This window comes from Oncorhynchus mykiss, chromosome 13, assembly GCF_013265735.2.
Source record: "Oncorhynchus mykiss isolate Arlee chromosome 13, USDA_OmykA_1.1, whole genome shotgun sequence".
Lineage (NCBI taxonomy): Eukaryota > Metazoa > Chordata > Actinopteri > Salmoniformes > Salmonidae > Oncorhynchus > Oncorhynchus mykiss.
In genome coordinates, this window is record NC_048577.1 from 33,295,108 (window position 1) to 33,316,420 (window position 21,313).

The 21,313-nt window shown below is 44.0% G+C and overlaps 1 protein-coding gene across 1 annotated transcript; it reads left to right on the forward strand.

Annotated features, from left to right (window-relative positions):
- Nucleotides 1-1,650: 1,650 nt before the first annotated feature.
- On the forward strand, nucleotides 1,651-7,319 carry LOC110485152 (leucine-rich repeat-containing protein 3B-like). The gene is made up of 2 exons (XM_021556219.2): nucleotides 1,651-2,085; nucleotides 6,023-7,319. Exon 2 carries the CDS (start codon nucleotides 6,070-6,072, stop codon nucleotides 6,922-6,924), a length of 855 nt encoding a protein of 284 aa, XP_021411894.2. The 5' UTR covers nucleotides 1,651-2,085; nucleotides 6,023-6,069; the 3' UTR covers nucleotides 6,925-7,319.
- The last annotated feature ends 13,994 nt before the right edge of the window (nucleotides 7,320-21,313 follow it).

Genomic DNA, 21,313 nt, shown 5'->3' on the forward strand with positions numbered 1-21,313 from the left:
AAATGTTAATTGAACGTAGGAGAATATAACACAATAGATCTGGTAGAAGAAAATACAAAGAAAAACATTTTTTTCTTCTACCACCATCTTTGAAATGCAACAGAAAGGTCAGACATCTAGCCATCACTCTGGTTGTAATTCCGATGGTGTCCAGAAGATGGCACCAGTGTATGTGCAAAGGTTCAGACGGATAACTTAAAGTATGAGCAAACTACATTACATTTAGTGTGAAGTCATCCAGGTACATTTGGGCAAATCATGAATGAGACATTTGCATTCACATTATATTTTTCTGCAAGTATATTGTCAAATCTGTGTACTTGGACTCACTTGTTTTGTTGTTTTGCAGCAGCAGTCTTCCAACGACCTTCCACAATCCCACCCCCACCAACTGAAGGCCCCGTCAACTGAACTCCATTCTCCCAGCGGGGGTTTCGATGCCAGCAGCCCAGCATAGGGCAACCTGTCATCAGCATCTTGTCACATCTGCTCCTGCTACGCCCTCTGGTGTTCATCCGGTGTCTTCTTGACCTGCAGTTACTCCCCCTGTACTCCCCTCTCTCTCCCTCTCTGTGTGGTTGGAGACAGATGTGCTGAAGTCAGAGCAGATCCCTACCAGCTGCAACTCGTTCCATAATCAAGACCTCTACAAATACTCAGTCCTGCCAATTCCACTCTGCCAAATTGTAATCTCTGCTCAGTCAGTTCATGATTCTAGCCATTTACGCAAGATCTTGTTACTCTGCTGTGCCTGTTTCCCTGCCTGACACTGTTTATTTTCTCATTGCAGTCTCTGGCTCCTGTTCCACATTACACCACCCAACTACCTTGCTCTGGATTTTACTCACCACCACTACCTTGGATTCCCCTCAGGACCTGTTTCCCCTGTTCTACTCAGCCAACTCCAACCTCAGTCTGGTTTTTCTGCAACTCATCCAAGCTTCCCTGGATCTGCACTCCATATCTCTCTGTGTAACAATAAATATTTTGGTTCATTCATCCCTGTTTCCTCATCTTGGTCTGCTCTTGGGTTCCCTTGTGTCGCTCCACTTAACACATCTGGTTACACAAAGCATTCCTTGGAGATGAGGCCTACCCCAAACTATTCATTACAATTGCATTTAGTCTCTGTTGTCATTCAGTTAATCCTGTAGTTCAAGTGAAGTAGAGTTAGTGTCAATAGTCAGAAGCACTCATTGCATATAGACGTAGGCCTACACTCATAGAAAAATGGGTTCAGAAACGTTTTTTCGCCTGTCGGTATGGGAGAACCATTTTTGATTCCAGGTAGAACTATTTTGTGTTCCATGTAGAACCCTCTGTGGAATGGGTTCTACCTGGAACAATGGGACAACCGAAAAACCCTTTTAGGTTCTAGATATCACCGTTTTTCTACTTGGAAGCACTCAGATATGGTCTATAATTTGGATAGTCAGCATTTTGTAGATTATTGTTATCTCTGAGATTGTATCTCTAACAATCCCCCATTAGCAAGTACTAATTAGTCATTAGTAGCCTACTTCACATGTGACCATAGGCTATTGTATTGCTCGGATAATTGTTCAGAAAACGTAATTCTGCGCAGGTCATTTTAGCATTCTCAGCCTTTACACACGTCCCTTGAAGGCTGCGCATGACATTAATCATGGAAAGGTTTCCAGCCTCTCAGAAGTCACGATGTGGGTTGACGCGCACAGCAGAGCGCACAGCGCAGCAGTAACCATCTACTGTAGCAGGTGGTGTATGTGTGGTGAGGAGATTTTATGCTTCAACGCTCCTGTGCCTGCGTATGACGGCTTGATATGACAATTTTAAGACAATAATAGGTTACGCTTTGGTAACGGATCAAATTGTCCCTCTTTATATTTACAGTCGTGTTTATTTCAACTAGATCGCGGGGAGCGGAGAGGCAACAACTATCGGAATTGAATGCTGGTAAGCAGGCTCCAGTCCATGGGGTTGTGACGCGGATTCTCCGGCTGCGCTGAATTGCAAGCGGGTACTGTAAACGCATTTGAGATATGGACGCTGTTCTGTGAAGCATGCTGACAAATGTTCTTCTCCCAGACAACAAAAGCTGAAGTGGTAAGAAAGCTCTTATGTTTGCCAGCCTTGCATTTGCATCTGATTATAGAATGAATACATATGTCCTTTATATTGTTGGGGACCTTTTCATTTTCATTGTCATGTTGGAATATTGAGGTGTATTTTCCAAAAGCATATCTCAGGGGGATATGATATGCTTTTGTAAACTACACCTCAATATTCCATCATTAATAAGTTATGTAGGGTATCCCTAAAACACCTCCAATTTCGGTCAGTGGCCCAATGAATTCATAATAGCCTACTGTATGTGCCAAAGGTTCATTCCTTGCAGAGGATTGTTGACGTCCTGCACTTTGCAGAATGCATCAATTTATGTATTAAGTTCCCACATTTTGAATGTTTGAATGTATTAGAACTGTGTCTGCAAGAGGTTTTTTGTGTGATGCCTGGCAGTCCGGCTGAAAGGAACTGTATACAAGAAACGATTCAGAGAAACTAATTCACATGCAAAACAAATGTTTAGAGTTACTTTAGCCAAAGTTGCTAACATCATGTACTAGGAACAAGCTGAATACAGGTTTTTCCCCAGTATTCCTGCAATAACACTTCTATGCTGTGTCCACTGTGGAAAAGGGTTTTCTGTCTCGTGGCAAGCCTCGAGAGTCAGTTTCTTCTATTGCATGAACGCTCCGTCGCACAAAGGTTAACCGTGTGAACGTCAAACCAATGACTAGAGAATATCCATCGCTGCACCGAGGAGGAGGAGGGAGGAATCAGGATAGGATAACAGCATGAGGCTTTCCTTCGCGTGATAATTGCAAGTTCCCCCATATCACTTACTGGGAGGATAGTCTGATCTAATGCATTCAAATGTTCTTCTTGTAGTCAGACAGCGAGTGCACACTGTACACCAGGCCCTGTGGTATTTTTAATATACATTAACAGTTTATACAGTGGTACATCATCTTTTCTTATTGCAGGACTCAATAAGTAACTGAGGGAGTTTATATTCAATACTATCTTGGCTATATAGTGCTAAGTCGTTAGGAAAAAAACTGATGTAACTGAGCAAATTAAATATTCTCGCTCACACTGGGGCGGCAGGGGAGCCTAGTGGTTAGAGCGTTGGACTAGTAACTGGAAGGTTGCAAGTTCAAACCCCCGAGCTGTCGTTCTGCCCCTGAACAGGCAGTTAACCCACTAGGCCGTCATTGTAAATAAGAATTTGTTCTTAACTGACTTGCCTAGTTAAATAAATAAAATAAAAAACACACTGCCGCACACTGTAGTACACACACAGTCACACAGTATATCAATCCATTCCACTTAGATCATGGGGGGTCTATTGTATTGTTTGGAATTAGTGGTTGTCAAGTTAAATGATCCGTCGTATGATGCTCTCGTCATTTTCTTTATTAGGTTCTCTCCTCCTCACGCATTCAGCAGAACCCCAATAAACCAGACTTTGACCTGCTGTGACAGGTAATGCAGCTGTTATATGGTCCAGATGTAACAGTACAAATTTAGACCGTCTAGGGACCTTCTGCACACATCAACAGTCACCCTCGAAGCATCGTTACCCATCGCGCCACAAAAGCCGCGGCCCTTGCAGAGCAAGGGGAACTACTACTTCAAGGTCTCAGAGCAAGTGACGTCACTGATTGAAACGCTATTTAGCGCCCACGCTAACTAAGCTAGCCGTTTCACATCCGTTACACTGACACTCGGCCATCCCTCACCCTGGCTCTGAGGAGACTGTGTGCGAGACGCAGTCCTTCTTATTGAGCCGTGGCTGCCTTTTGTAATGTGACTTTAAGAGCCACTCTTAGATTATGTCATTTGTAAACCAGCCTAAGTGGAGTCCGTCTGGTCAGATAGAGCTAATTTACCAGAAGCTGAACGAACGGCCAGATAGAGTACAGTTTCAGTACATTATGCCCGTATGCAACAGGCAGATCTGATGGGATGGGAGCCAGGTTGGATACAAAGATGCCAGTTACTGTTTTATTTATTTTAAGTTATCATTATATAGCTTTTTGTAAACATTTTTGTACACTGGTTGAATACTTTAGGAAGAATATGTTTACATTTTTTATGTGCAAGATTTACAATTATGAAGAGAATGAATCCATTAAACCAACCTAGCCTACGACCAAAAAAGCTCTCGTAGGCAGACCTTTTAGGCCAGGGTTTTCCTACCTGGCATCTTTGTATCCAACATGGCTCCCATCCCGTCACATCTACCTGTTGCATACAGGCATCATGTACTGTAACTGTACTCAACAGGCTGTGATTATTTGAATTGGCTCTGTACAAAGTGCTAGGGCAAAAACCAAAACGTGCACCCAGGGTGTCCGAGTTTGTGAAACCCTGCTCTAGACTACAGTTGTGTTGCGGTGAAACGGTGAGCGTCCCGTCCAACTCATAACACTTTCTCTGGGGTTTTGTGCCAGTGGAGAAACATATTCTATGCGGTTTAGAGAGGATTGGTAAAACGATACTGGACTGTGGCATTTACTGCGCCTCAGCCTGCCTCAGACAGCGCTGCTCAAGAGTCTGTTACCTGAGTCGGGTCTCAGTGAAAAGTGGGTTTCCAGAACCGATGGGCCCGGAAACATTACATTGATTGACCCAAAATGTACTTACACTAAATGACCCAAAGATGACCTACTTACCGCTGCAGACATAGGCTACATCCAAACAGACTCAGCCCTAGATTCAATTCGTTCCAGCATTAGGGCTCTATTACAGCGTGATTGAAATTGAAATGTTAGCAGAGACTGCATTCCCGGTAGGTGTGCATATGTCGGCTCGAACGGAAATGCCCTTCACTTTTCTATCACACAATCTGGAACGCTTCAACGATACAGATTGAATGGAGCCCTTAACCCGTAACAACCGCCGACTGCATAGCAGTTTTATTACTTTTGTTTAGGCGACGTCGGAGGTGTAACTGTGTTCGGAAGCAGTCAAATCGGTGAGCGGCTGCTCTTGTCGTCATTGTCACGAAACCACACCTGTCCTTAAATCCCACCCGTGTTAGAAAGTTCAGAACGGGAAAGTGTAGGCTCTATAGAACAGACACTCAAGTTTAAAATCATTAAATGAAAGGAGGGTTGATATCAGCCCGATCGAGTTGTAGATTACAACACACAGTGTTGGAACTTGTAGCAATTCTGCATGGGATTTCTACTAATGCAACTCGGTGCAGCCAATGGCAATGTCCGCCATAAGTATAACGCCAGGAGCCGCTTGCTGACTCGACAGCTCCAGACGTAGTTCCACCTCTGACATCTCCGAAAACAATAATGCTGCTATGCAGTTGTCGGTTATTGCGGGTTAAGACAGATCTGATTGAATCTAGCCCATAGCCTACATCCTACATCCTACAAACTGGGTTAGGTTAGGTACTGTAGGATCCTAGAGACCCTAAGACTGAGTTTCAAAGATATTCACTCTGAATCCATTAGAGGCTGACAGTACTTTGCATTCTAAAATAACCATGACCATATATATATTTTGAGAGTCTGTCTCCCTAGTTACACTGGATCAGAGCAGGATTATGGTAATGCAAAGTCACTCCACGGCAATGTTGAAGTGGGACGAGAGAGGAAAAAACATGCCAATCAACGAGAGTTCCATCCCTGCACTGGCAGGAAGCACATTATCTGTCATCTGTACGCACGGATGACGCCGTCGCTGATCTCTATCCCACTCCTCCTCTACACTACAGCTGTGTGTTGTCATTTTCTGTTCGTCATGTCACAAGTGCCAATTCATTACAATTAGCCCAGTCAGGATCAAAGTGGGTTTAAAAATAACACCTGGCACTTGTATGGAAATTCGGATTACTCACACCGAGATGGTTAGGTGTTGCTTCTGCCACACTGATATTAGTGTCATTTGCAATCACTTGTTGTCCTCGTTCCTTTTCTTCATTATTTTCGCTCTGACATTTTTCCTCATTGTCTCTCAGGCCGGCTGGTTGGTGAAGCTGTGACCTATGCAGGGTTGTCTTGGCTGATGGTCCAGGGGCTGTGTCCTTCCAGGAGGGTATGCCTGTATCCCACCATGCCGCTGCTGGCAGAGTGGCTGCTGTGCCACTCCTTGGTGGCATGCCTGTTGCTGCACAGCCTGGCGCTCGGGGCCACCACCGCGGGCCTCCACGGGGCAAACACCGGCTGCTCCGAGAGCTGCTACTGCTCCGAGATGGCCGACGGCGGGAGGGTGGTGCGCTGCAGCAACATGCACCTGGCGGAGGTGCCGCATGACCTGCCCAATGACACTCGCCGACTTTACCTGGACGGTAACCTCCTTACCACCATCCCCGCCGACGCCTTTGCAGGGTTTCCGTTACTCAACGAGCTGGACCTCTCCCACAATGAGCTAACTCAGATGGAGCCGGGGGCCTTTCGGGGTCTGGTCCCCTCTCTCAGGAGCCTGGACCTATCCTCTAACAGACTGACCACCCTGGAGCCCGAGGTCCTGGGGGGCCTGAGGGCCCAGGCCAACCTCACCCACAACCCCTGGCACTGTGACTGCCGCCTCCAGGTGGCTATGCCCCGGCTGGATCTGGAACCGGCCTCACTGGCTGGCGTGGTGTGCCACACTTCGGAGCCCAAGGACGTTGGCATAGATACAGGGGTGCCCTTCATCATGATGGCGGCCGACCTGGACCTGTGCGCAGGGCTCAAGAGGACCACGGACGTGGCCATGCTGGTGACCATGTTCGGCTGGTTCGCCATGGTCATCTCCTACCTGGTGTATTATGTCAGGAACAACCAGGAGGACGCGCGGAGACACCTGGAGTACCTCAAGTCCCTTCCCAGCAAACTGGACAGGCCAGAGGAGTCCTCTAAACTCAGCACAGTGGTGTGAGAAGTAAATTACCAGACCTGGGTCAAAATGCATTTTGTCAGGTACTTTCAAATTCTGGAGAAGTGCCTGATTTAGCTTGATTGCTGTGCAAGGAGGTAGAGTTTGCACTTTTGGGATGATTCTTAGGCAGTAGGTAAGCTAAATCAAGCGCACCTGTAGTATCTGAAAGTATTTGACATATATTTACCTAGGTCAGGTAGAGACACAGGAAATAACAGCCTAACATGTCAAAGGGATCATAAAAGGAAATGCACAAACTTGGAAATAGACCGGGATACTACTGTACTGTACAGGTTTTCACCAGTAATCCATTGGAAACGCAATACCTCACGGTAACATTTCATTCAAACAAATTCACACTCTTTGATGAATCGTCATTAAATGAAGACTCCCCCCCCCCCCCCCCCCCCCCCCCCACATAGCTGTTTGTTATACGAATGAAGGAATTATTTGACACGTTTGTGAATATTCTAAATGTATTTGCAAATCAGTCTGTGTCTTTATGTAAGACACTCTGTATTTGAAAATGATTGAGTTCCAACGAGGTATTGAAATGTTGTCAAATGCATAACTATTTCACAATGGACTGCCGAAGGCACCGTTTTGTTTTTAATCAGGAATGCACGACGTCATCAAATGTCCCCATATTAGTGATGATACTGTGCTTGGCAGTATAACAGAGACTGCATTGTTCGACCAGCATCTGCACTCATTGAATGTTGGATCTTTATTTTCTGGATGAGAAGCCCCATGTAATCATCAAACATTTTCCCAGAAAGAATAAAATCATCAAATGCTCCTTCCTTTTTTATTTTGGCCACAATACCATATTTATTCACAGTTGTATTGTATGTAAATATTTCATTTCACACAAAGTCCGCCTGAACATGTCACCTTTTCATTTATTTTAAATGAACAATGTGTTCATTATATTGAATTATGATATTTGACAGACTGTAGTGCACGATGGCAAAACTAGTTTAGAAATATGAATTGCGCAACTTCAATCAGTGGGTCCAACAAGTAATTGTAAAAAAAAAAAAAAACTTTTAAAAGAGTTCACTGTCTGAAGTCTCATTTCAATTTCCTCCAAGCCTCATGAATTCCTTTGATCTCACTAACGAGTATGTCTTTTAGAACTATGAATCTGCTTTAGGGACAGACTGCACTGAATATGACTTCTGTCACACACACACACGACAGCCACAATGCACACGGTAAAACTCCACACACTCAGGGTGAAATAAAAATGATATAGATTTGATCCTTGCTCACCGTTTGGAAACTGGGCCTGCCGATGGGATCCCCCCTGGCCTCCCACATCATGACGTAGGATGGGAATCAATACAGAATGGTGTTTTCCTGTCCTACTGGAGCTATTAAAACCCTGCCCCTTGACCCTGGTACAGTATCTAGCCACAGTCTGTCCGCTTTCTGTCTATCTTAAGTGCTCATTTGTGGAGGATGGGAAAATGGGGGTAGCCTCTCTCTCTCTCTCTCTGTCTCTCTCTCCTCTCTCCCTTGCATTTATCTGTCATTGTGGAAATTGCAGCTGAGCTCTAATGGCCATGGTGACATACACACCACCAATCTGATACTGAACCCTGAGGGTCAATCATGCACACGCACATGCACACACAAATAAATATAGTTGACATAATTATACAGTATAGCCTGTTCAGTCTTAAAAATGTCAGTCATGACACGGATACATTGCCCTACAGACACGGATACACACCTGTGGCTTATTAAATGTTTGGTCACACCCGTATATGGTCTGATATACCACCGCTTTCAGCCAATCAGCATTTAGGGAACAAACTACCCAGTTTATAAAAGAGTGTATAGCCTACAGCTAAAAACTATCATATTGTTAGTCTGAGGTCTCCTCTTAGCTGAACGTCATTAAACACACTCACTCTCGCTCTCCTGGATGTAAGGCAGGCTTGATAGGTGACATTCAAACAGTGTCCTGGATGTAAGGCAGGCTTGATAGGTGACATTCAAACAGTGTACTGGATGTAAGGCAGGCTTGATAGGTGACATTCAAACAGCGTCCTGGATGTAAGGCAGGCTTGATAGGTGTCATTCAAACAGCGTCCTGGATGTAAGGCAGGCTTGATAGGTGTCATTCAAACAGCGTCCTGGATGTAAGGCAGGCTTGATAGGTGTCATTCAAACAGCGTCCTGGATGTAAGGCAGGCTTGATAGGTGTCATTCAAACAGCGTCCAGGTGTCTGAGAACATCCCTGTTCTCAGACACCACTGTCACTCTGAAACCAGACTCATTGCTCTGCTCCTCAGTTACACTCTGTAGTAAGTGCAAAGGCTTTCTCTCAGGAGAAGGAAACGCAAATCTCTCCCCTTCATTTTTAAATGCTGTGTCCTCTCGGAAATCAAATTGAGGACTCATTTGCGTTGTGTTAGGCGAATAGCTCATACTGCTGAAAGTAGAAGATGGTTATAGGAACACACACACTGCTTCTGAGCTCATATCCAACCCTTTCAGTTACTAAACTTTCTCCTCCCCATGTGTCAGCTGGTTAATTGCAGGTGGAGGGAACAAGTCCTCTCAGTCCATGTCCCTGAATGAGCTTTGGAGTTTCACTGATTACTTCTGCAATGCAACACTCGCTCCATTGTTTACAAAAGGTAGAGAATACGCAGCAGAGAGAATGAAGCTTTGGTTTCTGTCACGACTTCTGCCGGAGTCGTTGCCTCTCCTTGTTCGGGCGGTGCTCGGCGTTCGACGTCACCGGTCTTCTAGCCATCATTGAGCCATTTTTCATTTTCCATTGGTTTTGTCTTGTCTTCCCACACACCTGTTTTCAATCCCATTCATTACCTGTTGTGTATTTAACCCTCTGTTTCCCCTCATGTCTTTGTCAGAGATTGTTTATTGTCAGTGTAGTGTTGTTTGTATAGGTGCGCGACGGGTCTTCGTACCCATATTTGTTTATTATTCAGTTTTCTTATTCGTGTTATGGAGCATGTTACTTGGACATTTATTAAAAGACTCCCTTTTACACTCTGTTTGACTCTCCTGCGCCTGACTTCCCTGCCACCTATACACATATATCTGACAGTTTCAGGCTCCTGATTAGATCTCAGAACAGTTGTTCTCTGTCTCCCTCATTTCCTAAATTGTCTTGTGTTTGCTTGATTTCACCTCTGCAATCAAGTCCACTAATTGCTTCCAATTTCAATCTCCAGCTGTGTCTGATATTATAGTGCATCAAAGATAAGATAAAAATATATATAATTCTCTGAAAGGAACTGTCTCTGTGGGAGTTGTAAAGGGGCTCCAAGCTTGATGCAACATCTCTATTTCTTCAGATGTTATCTCACTGGCTAGTTCCTTGTTTGATTCTCCCACTGGCTAGCTAGTGTGGTGCAGTCAGTGGGGCTGCTAACCACTGTGTGTGTGTGTGCGAGCGCGTGCTTGCGTGTGTGTCTGTGTGCATACCCACCATCTAAATGGGTAACCTTGCCTGGGGCAGAGTCACCACTGGGAGCTTGGCCGACATCGGGAGCCAAATCATGTCCTGCTACAGCCGCCTGCAGAACAAAACCCACTCCAGCTGGTAAGCGAGTCCACTTTGTCCCCACATCACCAATGCCATGCTTTAACCCAGATGGATGCTATACTTACATTGTTGCCTAGCCAACCAAGAAGGAGCGAGTCTGTGAAAAACGGAATCAAGGTTAACACCCAGCCTTGGCTGAGGCCTCCCATAATCTATTCTGTCCACCTACACTTACTGAATGGATGAGCACTCTGACCTCTCCCTCTCTCTCCCTCTCTCTTTCTCTCTCGCTCTCTCTCTCAGCCTTTCATTTAGACAGAACGTTGTAGTTACTGCATGGTAGAACTGCAGATTCAAGGCTACAGCTCCTAGGTTTTGTGTGTGCTGGTATAATGACAGGCCTGTGTAGTAATGAGCTTGGTCCACACTTCCCACACACTGTGGTATCTGCTGTTCTAGACTGTGGCGTTCCATCCTCTTTGATAGATACAGGTAAAATAGCTAAATTAACCAGAATGGCCAGTGTAGTGTAGGGCTAGCCAGCCACTTAGCAGTTCAATTCTTATTTCACCTGAGGCAGCTGAATATCCTCAAATTGGTAGGGGATTTAATTTTGGTTCCACATACTTTTAAAATAAAAATGTGTGTACTTGCAGCATTTTGCTTTCTGTGAAAGTGGCAGGATGGGGCCACCCGGGTGGCTCAATGGTCTCATTGCAGTGCTAGCTGTGCCACCAGAGATTCTGGGTTCGAGCCCAGGCTCTGTCACAGCCGGCCGTGACCGAGAGGTCCATGGGGCGACGCACGATTGGCTCAGCGTCGTCCGGGCTAGGGAGAGTTCGGCTGGCAGGGATATCCTTGTCTCATCGCGCACTAGTGACTCCTGTGGCGGGCCGGGCGCAGCGCACACTAACCAGGTCGCCAGGTGTACGGTGTTTCCTCCGACACATTGGTGCCGAAATAGGAATAGGGGAAATAGGAATAGGGGGAATAGGGAAATAGGAATAGGGAAATAGGGATAGCATGAAATAGTGGAGAAAAAAGGGCTAAATAAAATAATAATAAAAAGAAAGTGGCAGGATTAGTAATAGCAATGGAATAATTGAATTGAACAAAGGATGTCACTCACTACAATTTCCTAGTGAAAAGCATGAGCTGACACACACACAAAAACGTTTGTGGAGGGGCTGACTAACCATGAGTAAGCAGTAAAAAAAAAACAATAAGATATATAGAAAGGAAGTTGCACACTCTATATGCTCCCAACAATTGAATGGGCAAACCTACTTAAAGGAGATGATTGTGGACAACAGGAAAAGGAGGACCGAGCACGCCCCCATTCTCATCAACGGGGCTGTGGTGGAGCAGGTTGTCCACATCACCAACAAACTAACATGGTCCAGGCACACCAAGACACTCGTGAAGAGGGCACAACAAAACCTATTCCCCCTCAGGAGACTGAACAGATTTGGCATGGGTCCTCAGATCCTCAAAAGGTTCTACAGCTGCACCATCGAGAGCATCCTGATTGGATGCATCACTGCCTGGTATAGAAACTGCTCGGCCTCCGACCACAAGGCACTACAGATAATAGTGCATACAGTCCAGTACATCACAGGGGGCCAAGCTTCCCGCCATCCATGACCTCTATACCAGGCGGTGTCAGAAGAAGGCCCTAAACATTGTCAAAGACTCAAAAGACTCCAGGTACAAGAGGCTTCTAAACAGCTTCTACCCCCAAGCCACAAGACTCCTGAACATCTAATCAAATGGCTACCCAGACTATTTGGATTACCCCCCCCCCCCCCCCCCCCCCCTTTTACATTGCTGCTACACTTTCGTCACTTTAATAGTCACTTTAATAACTACCTACATGTACATATTACCTCAATTACCTCGACTAACCGGTGCCCCGCACATTGACACTGTTCAGGTACCCCCTGTATATAGCCTCGCTATTGTTATTTTACTGCTGCTCTTGAATCCTTTGTCAAATTTCTTTCTTTTTTTTTCTTAAAACTGCATTTTTGGTTAAGGGCTTGTAAGTAAGCGTTTCACTGTAAGGTCTACCTACACCTGTTGCATTCAGCACACGTGACAAATACGATTTGATTTGATCATTGCAATGTCAAAAAGAAAACACCACATCAGTGGTAATGTAGTAAGAATTGGCAACTTTGTTCCGTTAATACTGCATGCATTGTGCTTGTCGTCCTTGCCAAACTCATTTGTTGATCTAAATGTCACATTTGTAGAGGGGGGAGCATTACCCCATCAGGTAATGAGACACAGGCCACTCCGGATAGGGTGTCACACATCCATCCAATCTAATGGAGCGTGCTCTGTCTCCACCAACTCTCTGCTCCTCTGGCCTGCTCTGGATCAGGCGTATATCAGGTGTCAGGATGGGATACTGCAAGGTGGTCCTGCCTTTTTAGAATGACGACTTAAATGATAACTGTATGTGCACGTGTTTGTGCTTTATTATACAACGGGTGGGTCTAATCCTGAACACTAATTGGTTAAAACCGCATTCCAGCCAGTGTTTTTTTAAAGCAATAAGGCCCGAATGGGTGTGGTATATGGCCAATATCCCACGGCTCAGGGCTGTTCTTAAGAACTAAGCAATGCGGCGTGCCTGGATACAGCCCTTAGCCATGGTATATTGGCCATATACCACAAACCCCCAAGGTGCCTTATTGGTATTATAAACTGTTTACCAACATAATTAGAGAAGTAAAAATAAATGTTTGTCATACCCGTGGTATACGGTCTGATAAAACATGGCTGTCCGCCAATCAGCATTAAGAGCAACCATCAAGTTAATAATCCACAAATTACCACCGGCTAAATCTATGACATGCCTATTTACTCTGTTCCATCTGACTGCGCAATCCACTGTCTCATCAGCCCAGCCAGGCAATTTATAAACTTAATCTCCAATGTATAAAAGCATCTAGACCATATCTCACATTTCTTTTGGACTAACATTTTCAACAGTTGAGATTGGTATAAACCTTGCTGTTTGTCTCTCCAACATTTGCAACATTGTTTCAATATTCAAAATGTCCCATAGTAATCAACGGGTGTCGGGAAGAGACAGACAGACTGGCAGCGTTTCTCAGCCAGTCGAAATCATGAATGAGCATCATTTTTATGGATATATATATATATACAAGGAAATATCAATTGAAAAAAGGTCAAAAGAAACTAAATGCAGTCTTTCCAGCTTCAGTTTGAAGTGATTGTGTTAGCTATGTGGTTGGCTAGCTCCGCTGAACAACAGTGTCCTGGCGAGAGAGCACATTTTCAATGCCAGGTGAAATCGTGCCTCATTAGCTCGTTGCTTTGGATGTATCCAAATAAATGTCACTAGAATACAGTTTAAACAAATGCAGATGCAGCTACCGTTGTTATTCTGGCTGCATTTTTTTTTGACGTGACTGTAAGTTAGCCGTAGTTGGCTAGCTAACAAGCAAGGGATACGAACGTTGCCAGCCAGTATGGCAATGGAACATTGAACGATCCATGGATACAGAACAAAAAGACTGAATGACTGGGTTGGGTCTCTGGCAATCAAACCGATAGAATGAACGACCAGCCGGCATAGTTACCAACCCTAGTTCTGAGTCGGGACGATATCTTGTGGAAGGATGAAATAGTATGAACAAATTCATAAAAATAATGTATTTTTCCTTCAAGTCTCATTAATATTCATTGAGCAAACTTTTCCTTGATTAAAAATATTGTAGCTCATTGTTGAGACAACAGTATTTCAGTTGTACATTTCATGTTCGTTACACATTCCGGGGACATTGCTGTTCTGAACACACAGGATACATACACTACATGACCAAAAGTATGTGGACACCTGCTTGTTAAACATCTCATTCCAAAATCATGGGCATTAATATGGAGATGTTCTCCCCTGTGCTGCTATAACAGCCTCCACTCTTCTGGGAAGGCATTCCACTAGATGTTGGAACATTGCTGTAGGGGCTTGCTTCCATTCAGCCACAAGAACATTGGTGAGGTCGGACACTGATGTTGGGCGATTAGGCCTGGCTCGCAAAGGTGTTCGACGAGCTTGAGGTCAGGGTTCTGTGTAGGCCAGTCAAGTTCTTCCACAGTGATCTCGACAAACCATTTCTGTATGGACCTCGCTTTGTGCACGGGGGCATTGTCATGCTGAAACTGGAAAGGGCCATCCCAAACTGTTGCCACAAAGTTTGAAGCGCATAATCGTTTAGAATGTAATTGCATGTTGTAGCGTTAAGATTTCCCTTCACTGGAACTAAGGGGCCTAAATCAAACCATGAAAAACAGCCCCAGACCATTATTCCTCCTCCACCAAACTTTACAGTTAGCACTATGCATTCGGGCAGGTAGCGTTCTCCTGGCATCCGCCTAACCCACTTCGCGGCTAAGCCGTTGTTGCTCTTAGACGTTTCCACTTCACAAAACTAGGGGCGGAAGGTAGCCTAGTGGTTAGAGTGTTGGACTAGCAACCGGAAGGTTGCAATGGTCGAATCCCTAAGCTGATAACGTAAAAATCTGTTCTCCCCCTGAAGAAGGCAGTTAACCCACTGTTCCTAGGCTGTCATTGAAAATAAGAATTTGTTCTTAACTGACTTGACTAGTTAAAGAAAGGTAAAAAAATAAAATAAAAACAGCACTAGCAGGGTAGAAATTTGACAAACCTACTTTTTGGAAAGGTGGCATCCTAAAACGGTGCTACGTTGAAAGTCACTGAGCTCTTCAGTAAGGCCATTCTAGTGTAAATGTTTGTCTATGGATATTGCATGGCTGAAATAAACAAATCTACTAATTTGAAGGTGTGTCCACATACTTTTTGTATATACAGTTGAAGTCGGAAGTTTACATGCACCCTAGCCAAATACATTTAAACTACATTTTTCACAATTCCTGGCATTTAATCCTAGTAAAGATTCCCTGTTTTAGGTCAGTTAGGGTCACCACTTTATTTTAAGAATGTGAAATATCAGAATAATAGTAGAGAGAATGCTATATTTCAGCTTTTATTTCTTTCATCACACTCCCAGTGGGTCAGAAGTTTACATACACTCAATTAGTATTTGGTAGCATTGCCTTTAAATTGTTTAACTTGGGTCAAATGTTTTGGGTAGCCTTCCACAAGCTTCCCACAATAAGTTGGGTGAATTTTGGCCCATTCCTCCTGACAGCTGGTGTAACTGAGTCAGGTTTGTAGGCCTCCTTGCTTGCACATTCTGCCCACAATTTTTCTATGGGATTGAGGTCAGGCCTTTGTGATGGCCACTCCAATACCTTGACTTTGTTGTCCTTTGCCACAACTGTGGAAGTATGTTTGGGGTCATTGTCCATTTGGAAGACCCATTTGCGACTAAGCTTTAACTTCCTGACTGATGTCTTGAGATGTTGCTTCAATTTATCCACATCATTTTCCTACCTCATGATAACATCTATTTTGTGAAGCGCACCAGTCCCTCCTGCAGCCAAGCACCCCCACAACATGATGCTGCAACCCCATGCTTCACGGTTGGAATGGTGTTCTTCGGCTTGCAAGCCTCCCCCTTTTTCCTCCTATCATAACGATGGTTATTATGGCCAAATGGTTATATTTTTGTTTCATCAGACCAGAGGACATTTCTCAAAAAAGTACAATCGTTGTCCCTATGTGCAGTTGTAAACCATAGTCTGGCTTTTTTATGGAGGTTTTGCAGCTCAGCTCCTTGCTGAGCAGCCTTTGAGGTTATGTCGATATAGGACTCGTTTCACTGTGGATATAGATACTTTTGTACCTGTTTCCTCCAGCATCTTCACAAGATCCTTTGCTGTTGTTCTGGGATTGATCTGCACTTTTCACATCAAAGTACATTCATCTCTAGGAGACAGAACGTGTCTCCTTCCTGAGTAGTATGACGGCTGCGTGGTCCGATGGTGTTTATACTTGCGTACTATTGTTTGTACAAATGAACGTAATAAAAAATGTAATAAACATTCAAATAAAATAATTTTATATATATATATATATATGTGTATTTAAAAAAAATGTTTATTACATTTTTTCCTTCACATTTCCAACAGTCCATTCATATTTTCCAACAAGGCTTTACAAATCTTGGGAACCACTGCGTTAGATGATTGTGTTCTTCATTTCCCCGATCACATCACTTTTCATTATGAAGTTTACCGGTAGTCCCCAGTCACGTGGTGATTGTTTACCAGCACAACAACGAGAGTCCGGAGCCTTGTGAGTCACTCACTGATCCAAGATCAAGCTTTGCATGGTAACAGCAGAGAATCCCCTCCTGGATCAAGATATTTGTTTTGTGTGTGCAACAAACTGTGAGTAGCATTTTTTTCGTTACTTGTTATGAGCTGGGATGTCTGTCCTGCAAATACTTTAAACGTTTCCAATGCATTTAGTTAGCATTCTCTATTGGATTTTTACATGTACTTGTTAGCATTGCTAAACTTTGAGTTACAAAGGCTCAGTGGAGTTTTTTCAGTGCCGGTATGGCACAAGGTCGGTATGAAGGTATGACAATCTGGATACCGACAGTGGTGGAAAAAGTACCCAGCTATCGTACTCGAGTAAAAGTGAAGATACTTTAATAGAAAATGACTTAAGTAAAAGTGAAAGTCACTGATTAAAATACTACTTCAGTAAAAGTTTTTAAAAAGTATTTGGTTATAAATGTACTTAAGTATCAAAAGTAAATGTAATTGCTAAAATATACTTCACCCTTATGTAGTCTTAACATTCTGCATACTCCCCTTGTCCTAAGGGTCAAAAATGAACCGCCTTCACTAAAACACTAAACCCCTAAACCACTAAACCCCTAAAAGCAGCTTAATTGAATTTTAAACCCCAAATCTATTTTGCATGAAGAAACAACCTGTCACTTTTCACAATGCAGAAAGACTGCATTTCAATCACTGGACACTACTCATTTTTTATTACAACACAAAAGTAGAGGCTTATTATTATTATTATTATTATTGCTAAAGGTACTGCATAGGTGTAAACAAGAGATAGCACTTGTATAGCTCAAGAAAGTAGCAGAAATGTGCAGAAAGTAGTTTTGAATGCATTTTATTGGCAACATAGTGATATATTCGTATATACTGTACAATAAGGAATTCAACTACAAAATAGTCGTCTTCCCCCATTTTTAACCATTGCCACCACCCACAAGTTGTAATAACAACAACAATAAATAAGAATAAGATAATAGATACAAAACAAAAACGTGAAGAACATAAATCAATCAACTCTAACTAGCACATCTAGGTCAGTATGTAAGTGTGTGTGCATGGACTTTGCAGATGTATTTCTCACATGTGCAGCACATAGTATTTGTTTTTACAGTCCTTCTTTGGGGGACAGAATTGGCATCTCCTCCTCTTGCCTGGCCCAGCTACAGTCTCAGGTGGATCAGGACAAGATTCAGCCCCCTGAACAGCTTTCACAAGTGCTGCAGAGGCTGCTGTGCGTGGGAGGCGCTCCCTTCTTTCAATGTGTGGGTTTACAAGTGCCTTTCCCAGCTGCTCCAGGAACAGCCTCCTCTTGTTCCGCTTATCAGGCGTACAGGTAGGGTTGATCTTGTTCCACATGGGCCAGCGGGGAGTTATCCTCCTGTAGCTGTAAGTTCCAATCACCTTGTCCAGGTTGTCCACGCCTCCTTTGTTGTGGTTGTAGTCCAGGATGATGGCTGGCTTCCTGTCCTCACGATCACTGATCTCAGCCGTTTTGTGCAGTGTTCTCAGGAGGACCACATTCTTGTTCCTCTTTGGGAGGTAAGAAACTAGAGTGCTGGTGGGGGTGAAGGCAAACTTTAATGAGAAGGCCTCTCTCCCCCTTGTTGCGAGGAGTGCAGGGGGGAGCTCAGGCTTGTTCTTTCTAACTGTACCAACCATGGTGATCTTCCTCTTCAGGGGCTGCTGGCTGAGTTCAATCAGTAGCACACATAATCTCAATTTCTCATTGTGTGTGTGTGTGTGTGTGTGTTTTTGTGTGTGTTTGTGTTTGTGGTTTTTGTGGTGTGTAAATGATTTTATAACTGCTGGCTCAAAAATGACCCTAAGGTGATGTTTCACTTTTTCTAATGTTGGGGTCACTCTAGGAAAAGCCATCAAAGTTCAAGTTGAAAAAATATCATTTAGGGAGTTTTCTCTGCTGTTAAACAAAGTGGTGGGTCATTTTTTACCCTTTAGACAGCACAAGGGTTAAGTATCAAATATCATATTTCTTATATTACAGTTTTTCCCAACTGTTAAGACCAGTTTTCTGAAACTTCATCTCAGGTACTCAAAACTATAAACAGTTAGCCAATTTCTCCAACCCCCGCAGACATCTTGCAAAATGAAACACAGCAATCATAATCATGTCCTCCCTGCTCAAAATGAAACTCTGCATACAAATGAGACATACACACACATGAATCTAACTTAGCGACAACCGAGATCACACTAATGTGACATATTAAAAACACCACTTACTATCAGAACCTATTTCAGTGAAAAGACTAAGATGTTGTTGTTATATTGTATATTGTTTGTGTGTACTCAAATAAGAAAAAAATGCAAAAATACAGTAAATATATTTTGCATATGCAAAGGAATAAAAATATGCCTTTTCTGTACTGCTTACTAGATCAATTGTACGGAATAGATCAACTGTAGAAATATAGTAAAATCAGAAGTCAAGAAACCACTGCGAAAACAAAATCAGTCATGTCTGTTGTTTTAGTCCAGCCCCAGTTTTTCATTAACATCACAGGCGATATATTCTCCATGACCAGACAGCGGGGGAAATATCTTCTGGCATGACGCATCCACCCCAGACTGGACTCTGCTGGAAAGTCACCACGGGCCATTGCCTGGAGAAGGGCCATACGTTTGTGGGGTTTGTGATCATACACCTTGCACTGCCATGCTGAAAACAACTCCTCAATGGGGTTGAGAAATGGGCAATATTTATTTATTTTTTTTTTTTTTTTTTTTAACTAGCCAAGTCAGTTAAGAACTAATCCTTATTCACAATGACGGCCTAATATTGTGGGAGATGGTTATGGAGCCAGTTGCGGACCTGAGAAGCCCGATGGAAACTCACATTGTTCGAAATTAGAACATACATTTGCTGCTCTGGATCACCTGGCACTCTCTGCTCTGGCTGAAAAAGGTTGTCATGTAAGGTGTTCAGGAAACTAAGGAGATGGGCAGTGTTGTATGGTCTAAGGGTGGCATGGCAATGGAGGACCCTGTTGTGGCTCATAGCCTCGCATATTGTGGCATTTCCCCCTTCGCTGGCCAGGTACCTCAATGACGCCCCTTTTACAACACGGAGCCCTGCTGGTCCATCACGACTGGTCTGCTGACATAACAGCACGAGGGGGCTCCAACAGACTTCTTCCGTCACGATGTCCCTCTAAGTCTCTTCTGCTAGCTTGCTAGCCCCGGCCGCTAGCTGTCTGAATCGCCGTGTCTCCAGCCCGCCGAGCTACTCACTGGACCCCTATGATCCCTCGGCTACGCATGCCTCTCCTTAATGACAATATGCCTCGTCCATTTTGCATGTGGTGACCTTGCCTAGTTTAAATTATGTTTCTAGAGACAACATCTCTCTCATCGTCACTCAATGCATAGGATTACCTCCACTGTACTCACATCCTACCATACCTTTGTCTGTACATTATGTCTTGAATCTACTCTACCGTCAATCACCGCATTATTATCGGCAGATTCAACAGCCTTGGTTTCTCAAATGACTGCCTTGCCTGGTTCACTAACTACTTCTCAGAAAGAATTCAGTGTGTACAATTGGAGGTCCTGTTGTCCTGACCTCTGGCAGTCTCTATGGGGGTGCCACAGGGTTCAATTCTCGGGTCGACTCTTTTCTCTGTATACATCAATGATGTCGCTCTTGCTGCTGGTGATTCACTGATCCACCTCTACGCAGACGACAACATTCTGTATACTTCTGGCCCTTCTTTGGGCACTGTGCTAACTAACCTCCAGACGAGCTTCAATGCCATACAACTCTCCTTCCGTTGCCTCCAACTGCTCTTAAATGCAAGTAAAACTAAATGCATGCTCTTCAACCGATTGCTGCCCACACCTGCCCGCCCGTCCAGCATCACTACTCTGGACGGTGCTGACTAGAATATGTGGACAACTACAAATACCTAGAAGTCTGGTTAGACTGTAAACTCTCCTTCCAGACTCACATTAAGCATCTCCAATCCAAAATGTAATATAGAATTGGCTTCCTAATTCACAACAAAGCCTCCTTCACTCAAGCTGCCAAACATACCCTAGTAAAACTGACTATCCTACTGATCCTCGATTTCGGCAATTTCAAAATAGCCTCCAACTCTCTACTCAGCAAATTGGATGCAGTCTATCACAGTGCCATCCGTTTTGTCAAAGCCCTATATACTACCCACTACTGTGACCTGTATGCTCTCATTGGCTGGCCCTCGCTACGTATGTCGCCAAACCCACTGGCTCCAGGTCATCTACAAGTCTTTGCTAGGTAAAGCCCCGTCTTATCTCAGCTCACTGATCACCATAGCAGCACCCACCCATAGCACGCGCTCCAGCAGGCATATTTCACTGGTCACCCACAAAGCCAATTCCTCCTTTGGCTGCCTTTCCTTCCAGTTCTCTACTGCCAATGACTGGAACGAACTGCAAAAATCACTGAAGCTGGAGACTCATATCTCCCTCACTAACTTTAAGCACCAGCTGTCAGAGCAGCTCACAGATCACTGCACCTGTACATAGCGCAACTGTAAATATCCCATCCAACTACCTGATCCCCATACTGTTATTTATTTTGCTCCTTTGCACCCCAG